We start from the raw sequence: 10,621 nt of genomic DNA on the forward strand, positions 1-10,621 counted from the left end.
ATCACGGACATTCTTTTGACCTTCCCTCTTGCGTTAAACCTTCCCTGGCTGGTTTCCGATGAGACCAACTGCAGCTCTCCTGCGTGCGTTCAAGGATCACAGGTGCGACGCTCGGAGAGTCACGTACTATAGATTCTATCCGCTCGGCTGCTTTCCCACTGTCGATTCTGCAGAAAATATCGGTCCACGCAAACCACGTGCACTACATGAGCCATAAATAATACTCCTATAGAAAATCTCAGCGACAAGCACGGTAAACACGTGGTTTTGAGAACATTCAAGGCCAGCTCGGAAAAAAGAATTATATGAGACCAGGTCTCACAAACTAGCATATGAGATCCATCCTGATGAATGACACGTAGCATTTATAAATCATAAAGTATCTACCCCACCTTCTACTTGAAATCAGAGAAATGTCGCGTGTCATCCATCAGAATGGGTCTCACCTACTAGCCCGTGAGACTAGATCTCATACAATTCTTTTTCCCGCCCTGACGTGACAGCGTTACTTTTGACTTGCTCCGGCTCATTTTACCGGGCTTCTACCGGATACTGCTATTTTTTTTAGGGAACGCCATTATGGCGGTTTATATTTCAAGGATAAATAAAGATAAATCGTTTGAGAGTACATCTACAAAGAAATCCGAAGGCTCTAACTTCCTCCCTCTGGTCCTTTTTACTCCGCATATTATATTTGGGTCAAGTCAAACTTTGCAAAGTTTGACCAAATACATATTAAAAAATATTAATATCTATTATACCAAATATATATCCCATGAAACTACATTTCGTAATGAATCTAACAAAATTGATTTGGCATCGTAAATGTTAATACTTTTTTCTATAAATTCGGTCAAAACAGATATGCTTTGACTTCAGACAGAACTTATATGCGGACTAAAAAGGACCTGAGGGAGTCCAGACAATGGTTCGAGAGTTCTTCAAGTTCCTAGACAACACATCTGCTGCCATATTGACCTCCTTGGGACAATGATTAGAAACTACAGAAAAATAATAATGAGCTAAAAAGGAGCACTCTTCATAGATGGCTGCTGCAGGGCCCAGTGAATTCCCACCGTTCTGCATCACATCAATAACCTCCAAGCAATCTGCCTCTACATGAATTCTATTGCAACCCATCTCGTTAGCAAGAAGAAGACCATCTCTCAGGCCTCAGGCCTCGGGCGAATGTGCCCGTGTCATCGCAAGATAGCTCGCTTCCTGAACCGCCCTCATAGTCATACCGGATACTGCTACTTGCAGATTGAACCAGTCAGCACATCAAACATGGTTTCCACCAAAAATTCATAACAAAAAACCCCTTGGGTGGATCCAAGTTCAACCTTCTTTTGAAATGCAACCAAGGGTTGGTTGCAATTTGGGATAGATAAAATTATTCAACCAGGTTTTGATATGATATACGTACAAAAAGATGCAACTGCACTGTGGAAGTGCAGGGCAGGGCAAAGACAAAACAATGTCAAGCAAATAAAAACTGGACCACCTACGGCACCAACAAGATAAATCACAGTAAGACGGGGGGAATATTTATAGCAAAACAATGTCTTCGTTGCAAAAACTGCAGGAGCAAGAGACTACTACAGTATTACACAATATTTATACGAGTTCATTCACGATGCTGAATATTAAAAGCAGACACTAGACTTCAGAACCCTAGATGCATGATAACAGACATCCGACACTACACAACGACTGAATATATAGAAGCACAAAGCGACAACTAAGCATAAGGAGCTTTTAGTCCGGTTAACGTCTTGAAATGTTACTTCCATGATGATGATGATGGCATCTCAATCATCTGGTCATGAACTCCTTCGGCATAGTTTGAGGCTGGCCCATGCCCATCAATCTCTGGATCTGAAACCAAGGGGAGGAACAGTAAGACAAACCAAATATATTGTGAAACAAGAAAATTGTAAAGCTTTATAGTCAAGACGAGACGTGCATACATACAGCTGCCTTTGAAGTGTTCTTGCGTAAGTTGAGCGAAACCGAGCTGTGGCGTCCTTCCATGGGCCAGCACAATCATTTGATTAGCTGATTGCTAATCAGAGTCTTCATACAAACCTTCATCGTCTGAAACCTCGTCAAAAGACCGCATATCTAGCTGATAGCGCAGCAGACCACCAATGCCACCGAATCCTCTGCAGAACTGCGATCCCTCTTGTGACTTGTTAGTGACAAACTCAAGCGCACAGCCGAACTTCTTGTATTCATTAGCAAACCACTCCAACAGAGATATTTTTTCCTGAACTTCCAACTCGGCATTGGTCTCACTATCGCGGAAATTGCTCTGATCCGCTTCCTGCTCCTTGTTCAAATGTTTGACAATAATTTCCCCAGAGACACTGTGCTTCAGCGAATATCTGTTGATGTCAAGATTCTCCCACACTATCAGAGTCTCAACAGCACCCATTTCAAGAGCCTTTAGAGTGTCATCAACACCAAAGACATACTTCCCAGTATCTTGACTGATCTCTTCAAAGTACTTGCCAATTAACTTCTTCTCCTGTATGAACTTCACATTTGCTAGAATCTCAGCTGACAACTCAATAGCTTGGTTGAACCCATTCTCGCCGCCATAAGAAACATCAACCACATTAAGTATCTTGGCTTGAAGTCTCTGGTCAAACATATCAGATTGGCTCAGCTCTGTCTTGAAATCAGCAGAACCAGCAAGAATCAGTCCAGAAACATTAGGCTGACTTGTAGCTGGATTGATAAAAAACTGAGTAGCAAGCTCAGCAGTTTTTCGGACATAGTTATGACGTTTTTCCATCCGAAGACGAGCAAAACGTAGAGCTGACTGCCCTCCTCTACCATGCTTCTTTGGGAGATCAACAGTAAATTTGTGAAGCACTTCACGTGTATTTCCACTTAGTGTGCCAAAAAGTGTACCATTACCATCCATAACAATGAAGCCGAACTTGTCATCAGATTCCAACAGCTCATTTAAAGCCTCAGTGTGGAACTTGTTATCACAAAGGTAAAGTGAGACATTTATAGGCTTGAATGGCTCAAAATCAATAGTAACTTTCTTTTCCTTTCCATCATCAGTAACAATGGTTCCAGTGTAGAGAACCAAACCATTGGGAGGAACTCTGTTGTAAAGCTTCAGCCTCTGCTGAGCTGAGGTGATGGCACCCAAAACTGATTGACGATTGACTCTACTCTTGATGTTTGAAGCAGTACCATACTCGTCGCCTAACATCTTCGCCACTCGAGAAACCTGATCACGTGGAGGCATAATAAGAGAGATCATGCTTGTGCCATTGCCTCTAGCAGACTCCAGTGCCTTGATTAGCTTTTTAATCTTCCAGATTTCAATGTTCCTATCAGTTTCCTGGCTCTCAGACATCTTGATAGAGCCCGGCTAAGACTAGTTCACCTGTAGACAGCCACACACACACACACGAACAGAAATATGAGGGCCTTGGTAAAAAAAACTTCCATGGGCCCAGTTGCCCCATAGAAACAATTGTTCATGAACTAAATGAAATAAGGGAATTCGTAAAATGTTCAGTGCAGATGCTGTAGGTATTTAATTTTTATTGCTAGCCCAAGTTGAGTTTGCAATATCCCAACTATGCCAGCAAGGTCCAAATTATAGTACAAATAAGAAACGACAGTCACAAGCACTTAATTACAAAAAATTGATCAAAGATAGTAGTAAGTGAAACTAATTTACAGGAAACATCATACTTTAAACACGGCACACAGGGAATGAAGCAAAACTAGTTTACTGGAAGCGGCAATACTTGAAACATAGCAAGCAATGTACGAAGCAGGGAAGTTCATCAAACAAAACAATTTCCCACAAGAAATTTGATATGTGAACAGGGTTGAGAATTCCATGTTAAGATATTTGACAAGACTTTGCAGCCAACATATAAAAAATTAATAAGCATATAAAGAAGAGCTATTGGTTGGTTGCACAGTGTTCAGCAAAGCATATGTGAACAGTATTCCTTCTATATTTGAAAAAAAAAAGTTCAAGCAGCTAGATAATTCCCATAATAACTGAAGAACATACAGAACCAAGCACAGTTGAGATCTGAAAAGTCATTCAGTAATAATAAAACTATGATGATACAAGGTAGAACATGCAACTACACGTATGAAATAAATGAAGAGCGGTCCTAGGATAATCTAGAAAAACTGGCTGCAGAACACAACAGTCAAAAATCTAAACAGTAGCAGTCATGTGTTGGACAACATAGTAAGCATAACTTAGTACTAAAACACATGGACTGCAGCCTTATATTTTATGACCAAGTGGTCTATAATGTAAATGATAGATCTGGTCAAGCAATATGGCATAGACTTTAGGTTATTGCAATTCCATTGACCTACTTAATACTTGATCTCTATAAACTAAGAGAATGAAGCACAATATTGATCTTAAGTAGAAAAAAATGACAATCTTTCTAGCATACAAACGCTCGGTTCAATCCACAATCATCTTTAACAAAGTATTAATTAGGTTAGAGCTATTAGGTATGCAAGGCAGAGTTGAGGATGCCAGTAACGTTACAACCCAATTAGTAGATGGCATGGTCTTCTTCATCTTTATTACCGAACTCTCTTTCTCTTCATAAGCAGATCAGGAGAAGCACTCTGGAACAAGGAGAAACCTTGCGTTTCTTTCTAATCAAAACCGCAGATAATTAGTCATAATTTAACTTGCAGTGGAACTGTGCAACCAAGAGTGAATCCTGGAGTGGGAAGCTGGGTCAGGGTGTGGAGACAAGGATAAGAGCAGATCATCCATGGGCGCGAAAGAAGGGGACGTGCGTGGACTGGGGAGAACTTGGGTGGATTCCATACAAGGTAAGCAATGATCTTGATGTGCTGAAATCCACTGGTAGAGTTTAAGATAACTCCAGGGAATCCTCACCCAAGCTATTGCAACAACACACTATTAAGTTTTACAAAGCTGAAGCATTATAAGTTGGCACGCATATATGTGAAAAGAAACACAAACAATTTGGATGCACCCAAAAGCAAGACGAGCAGCTCCTACCCGTTAGTAAAATTGCACACTAATTAACATCGTGGGCACTAACAGGAAGGCCCTCCGGACAAGTGGAATCGAAATAAACGCAACTCATATATACTCGAAAAAGAAGAAGCATCATCATCTAAGCCCGCATGTATTAGTACTCTGCCCCAACATCCTAACTCTTCTTCCGTACATCCAAACGAATCAATCAATCCATGCACTCAGCACGCAATCTCCAAACGGAACACGGATCGATCGCCTCGCACCGAAGAACCCGCGGATGAAAACCGCGCAAAATCGCAGAAAAACATCCGGCCAGCGCGCTCGCCTCGCGCAGATCCCGAAAATCGCAAGACAGCACAATCACCGCGTGAGCTAGAGAAGTATCGGTAAACGAAACCCCCCGGAAATTAACGAATAACAGGACGCAAATCGGACCAGAACACGTCGCACCACGAGAACTACGGATTGAGCACCAAATCGCGACGAAATCTAGCGGGATCGGGTTAGGGTTCGTTACCTAGGGGAAGGGGTTGGGGCGGAGGGAGGGGTGGGGAGTGCCGACTTCACGCGCGGCTGGCTGGGTGGGGAATCCTCTCCTCTCTCTGGCTGTCGGCTGCTTGGGAATATAGAGCGATAATAGTTTCCGCGGTGTTATTATACCACCTGGTGAGAGAGCTCGGCATCGGCCCGCCGCAGCCAGCTCGCGGCAGGATGGGCCGTTTAGCCCATCATCCTGGGAGGCCCGTTTCTTGTCAGACGATCGATGCTCAGCCTGCTGGGCCGGTGGCTGGTTAACCTTCTCGGGTCGTGGGCCTAACAAAAAAAATCTATGGCCGCGCTTTGGGAGCGAACACGGTGACAAAACGCGCGGGAGCAATATCTTGCATTAAGCGACATGGTAGCTTCTCCCACATTGACCTCTAAAGTAACGGGTTGACCGTTGACCCCTAGATCTCCTTGTTCCTTCGTTGTGCTGCTAGCCAGTAATCTAACGCGATTCACTTTAGATTAGTAGGCCGCGAACAACTTGTAGTAAAAAAAACAGATTTCCACAAAGTTTTTGGGGGTTTTTTCACCGGTTTTTCTTTGTTTCTTTTTTCATTTTACTGGTTTTTTATTAATTTTCTTCTTTATTAGTTTTCAATGGTTTTTCTCTTTTCTTTCTTTTTTCTTCCGTATTCATTGTTTCTTCCTTTTTTAATCTGTTTTGCTTTTGATTTCCCTCGGGTTTTCACTGTTTTCCCGTATACTTTTTAGAATATTTATAATACATTTTTTAAATATATATTCCATATTTTAAATACAAAATTAAAAAATAATACATGGTCAACATTTTTCCTATACACATATTATTACTTTTTTTCATTTCCTTGATTAACATTTTTCAAATAATATATTACATTTTTTAATATATGTTTTACATATTTTTAAAATAAATCAATGCTTTATTAACATTTTCAAATAAAATATTAAAGTTTTTTAATACATCATCGACAATTTTATACACATTTAAATTTTATCCAAATGCTTGATTAACATTTTTCATATACTTGTTCAACATTTTTCAAATGCTTGACTAACATTTTTATATGCATGATCAAAATAACTCAGCATTTTTTAATAAATGATCAAAAAAATTTCTATTCGTATTTAATATTTTTTAAATGCTTGATTAACATTTTTCAAATACATGTTCAACATGATATCAAATACTTGATTAACATCTTTTTAAATACATGATCAAATTTTTTCATCATTTTTTAATACTTAGTCAACATTTTTTCTATAGATATTTAACATTTTCAAATGCTTTATTAACATTTGTCCAAATGCCTCATCAACATTTTATAAATGTTTTGTAGAATACTTTTGTAATATAGAATATCTGGAAATATAAATAAATTATAAGAAAACAAGAAATATTTTCTCTACTACTTAAAAGGAACGCAAGGTTCCCATTTCACCTCTTTTTCATCCAACCTTTCTTATTATATACGCCCCCTTCTTTCCTTGTCTTTAATTTTTTTTTCTCCCATTTCTGTTTTTTCTCCCATGAAATTTCCCTAAAATGGAATCAATTCTCTCATGTTTTATTAACTTTGTCTACTATGAGAAAAGATTGCAAGGTTCTCATTCACCTCTCTTTCGTCCAACCTTCCTTATATACATCCCCCTCTTTCCTTCTTATCTTTGATTTTTCTCTCATCTTTGATTTTTCTCCCGTCGATTTTTCCCTAAAATGAAATCAATTCTCTCATGTTTAATTAACTTACCAAAGTAAGAACATATTTTCTTTGGTACGTCATTAAATTCTTACGAAATAAGTGCTTAACAAAAAAAATTGGTAGGTAAATCGTGGCTGCGCATTAATATAACAATAAACATGCAGTCACGGGCTAATCTATTAGAATGTTTATACTCCCGTTGCAACGCACGCGTAATTATATAGTAAAAAGAAAAAATGAGAGTAGCTGGTCAGCTGCATAATGGGTTGGCCTAATATGGAGTTTGCCTTCAGCGAGAATTCCCATCTCGTTGTAGGCGACAGATGTCAGCACCCTGACAAACGGGCACCGGTACGCGGTTACGCTGACGATATGGCCTTCCGTTGCTGTCACCCGCGTCTCTTTCTCCACGTCAGGAATCATCGTCTCCTCCCACCCCACGGATTGCTGCCCGGTGACCGACTGACCGGTGAGGTCGCCAAGCACCTCCACCACGACCGTGAGCTCGACACCCTGCTCCAAAGCTTCTGTCTTTCAGGCCTTCATTACCATACCTTTTCTTCACCCATCTTGGCCAGTTGGCCGGTCAATCGCGCGAAATGCTACCTGTACTACTGTCTACTGCATGTCAATTCAGGTAGGACCGGGGACGTGAGTACGTGAATGTACCAGTGCCTGGTGCTCGCTACCTTTAAATCTGTTAGTATCTCCCATTTTTCGGGGAAAATCTGTTGGTATCTCGCAAAAGAAAGAAAAACTGCTATCAGTAGCACCTTCGTGGCTCCTTTTCCAAGTGATGCAGACCACTTGATCGCTTTCTAGCGCTTTCGTGGTGGTCGCGGTGGACGTTCAGACGTTCCGCTCCCGACTCCACATCGGAAAGGAACGTACTGCGTATGCTCTTCTTCGGAATGGAATATAGGACAAACCTTTTATTCTGTGCTTTGTGTATGGTGCGAAGAAACAAGTGAAAAAAGACGCTTGCCCATGAAAATTCACACGGACACTCGACGAGCTAATCTACATCGTCTACATGGGAGGAGAAAAAAGAACGACTAACGCTGCAAACTGCCAACATTGACTCTTCCTCTTCCGGTCCTTTCTTACGAATTTGGAATTGGAGCGCTTGGCATACAGATAAGTAACAAGTTCTTTGGCGGATCCTGTACTTGATAGTTCTCGTGGGTAGTAGTTTTATAGTACTATTCTTTTCGTTCCAAAATAAGTGTCAACTTCGTACTAAAGTTGAGACATTTATATTGCGGCAGAGGGAGTACAACTTTGCCGACTGCATGTCTTATCCCAAGCGCATTGAATCATATCAAATAGTAGTATACAGATCCTTGTCTCTACGCCGTCCAGGTTTACAATACTATCAAGCATATAAAATTCTAAAACTTTGTACTATCAATTTTCAGAGATGAAATGTAAGGGGAAATCCCACCATTCATTAAAAAAACAAGCTTAAAATCCATCTTTTCGTAAAAAAAAGCTTTGAAGTTCATCTGTAAGTCTTATTGAGAGCATCCATTGTGTAGCATTTGGCCGCTCTATCGCTGCCTCTAAGCATCTTTGAAGCTGTTGTTGTGCACCCCATGGCGAAGCCTCTAAGCGAGCTTGAGAATACTCCGTCTGTTGCTGCAGGAATCAATTGCAATATATTTCAGTGATTTGATTGTAAGAACCATGCATAGTTAAGTTAATAATATATGAACTAAAACAAAAAATGAACACTATATATTGTATTTTGTTATTGTGTAATAAAAAATATTCTGAAAATAAGTGGAGTAATTGTAATTAATAAAATGAAAAAAATCAATGCATGTTGAGTTAACTTTTGATGAGGTGACACACGTGGCAAAGGTGGGATGCGTGCATAGGATTAACTAATGATGATTTTTTTTCCTCATGCATGTTGCGGTGGTCCTACGATAAGGTGGCATGTCTCCATGTATAAATAATAAAGGTACTAGCGGGTAGTGCGCGGCGGCACGCCGCGCCACTCGGGCTAATTAGCTATTTAGTTATTTTGTAATTTTTGGTAAGTTTGTTTGAAATATTTCTTTAGGATAAAGTAGTTCATAGATGAAACGATGCATTTAGTTGATACGCAGACGGGTAACAATTACGATGTAGTGCATACAAGTAAATAACACATCTAAGTGGTGCATACATAGGGGGTCTATAGTATATATCGAAAGACTCTTCGTTATTTTTTACATCTGGGATGTCGACCCTCCAGCTGGATTTGTCTCGGTAACATAATGGTAGAGTGAGGAAGTTAGTTCTTCTGCTTGTGTTGTCGGTGGTATGTTTCCAGTATAGATGATGTTGAAGCTTGAGGATGCACGTCCTGGCTCTCGACGAATGGGTAGGATATCTTGAAATTGGAGGCAGATTTTCTTGAGAATTCTTGTTCATCTTGACTTGTCTCGTTGAAGAATTGCTTTCTGCCGTGTTTGTATCTGTAACTCCTCTTCTTTGATTTTGCTCCATTCCTGTGCGGCTGAACAGCTCATGTATATTGTGTTGAGGACAACGTATTGCAAAACATGCAAAAGATGACTGTACTCTACACACGCGTGTCTGAGGTCTGCGCAAAGCAGTCTATGCATGTCTAGTCCAGAAATATATCTTTAATTACAATGCATAGTCATTTGCATCTTTTATTTGTCTTGTTGATACGTTCACGGGTGGGCAGAAGTAGGAGGAGGCGGACCTTGCTATGATTTATGGAGAAAGCTGCACAACTGCATGTGGGCTACAGTGGACTAATTGGTCAGGCACAGCTACAGTGCGCTATAGTGGACTAATTGGTCAGGCAGCTACAGATGTGGGTAGGCACAAGTACATCAGTGTTTAACCTTGGCGCGACAAGGTAGACAGGTCTGGCCTGGGCTGAGCGAGAGCGTGCTGGCGCGTGGGCTGGACATGACCAGGTACGTACGGCGGTGGCGACACCTGGGTTGGTTATGTAATGCTCAAGTCGTTGCCGTGAGGAAATGAAAATTTATATATCTTTTTATTTTATTTTTTGAATTGTAACCTTGTGTATATGTTATAAATAAATGCAAGTTTGCTATATATTGGTAAGTGCAGACAATTGCTAAGATAAACAGTGTAAGCTAGTGTAATCATATAAATTGCTAGGTGGCAAAAAAATCTTCACATAGTCTATCATTCGAATGCATGCATGGTGTATATGGGCCAACGAAAATTGACCTTATGGGCCAACGGAAAACCTATTACTATGCACCGCCCCATCCACCGGCCGCCGCCGCCGACCCCCGGCCCGCACCCTCTTCCACTCCACCGCTGCTGACGACCACCCGCACCCTCTCCCCCGCACCCAGCTCCCCGGCCCGCTCCA

The 10,621-nt window shown here is 40.9% G+C and overlaps 1 protein-coding gene across 2 annotated transcripts; it reads right to left on the reverse strand.

Annotated features, from left to right (window-relative positions):
* Positions 1-1,489: 1,489 nt before the first annotated feature.
* On the reverse strand, positions 1,490-5,640 carry LOC119354029 (eukaryotic peptide chain release factor subunit 1-3). Of its 2 annotated transcripts, none has more exons than XM_037620734.1 (3): positions 5,544-5,640; positions 1,975-3,409; positions 1,490-1,878 (listed from the first exon to the last, which is right to left on the reverse strand). In XM_037620734.1, exon 2 carries the CDS (start codon positions 3,377-3,379, stop codon positions 2,066-2,068), a length of 1,314 nt encoding a protein of 437 aa, XP_037476631.1. In that variant the 5' UTR covers positions 3,380-3,409; positions 5,544-5,640; the 3' UTR covers positions 1,490-1,878; positions 1,975-2,065. The 2 variants fall into 2 exon arrangements, with proteins under 2 accessions (XP_037476631.1, XP_037476632.1); XM_037620735.1 differs by having other exon boundaries at positions 1,971-3,409.
* Between the last annotated feature and the right edge of the window lie 4,981 nt (positions 5,641-10,621).

This window comes from Triticum dicoccoides, chromosome 2A, assembly GCF_002162155.2.
Source record: "Triticum dicoccoides isolate Atlit2015 ecotype Zavitan chromosome 2A, WEW_v2.0, whole genome shotgun sequence".
Classification (NCBI taxonomy): Eukaryota; Viridiplantae; Streptophyta; class Magnoliopsida; order Poales; family Poaceae; genus Triticum; species Triticum dicoccoides.

What these genes read in the sequence shown, in the direction of transcription:
- LOC119354029 (XM_037620734.1), bottom strand. Translation starts at nt 3,379, where the DNA reads ATGTCTGAGAGCCAGGAAACTGATAGGAACATTGAAATCTGGAAGATT.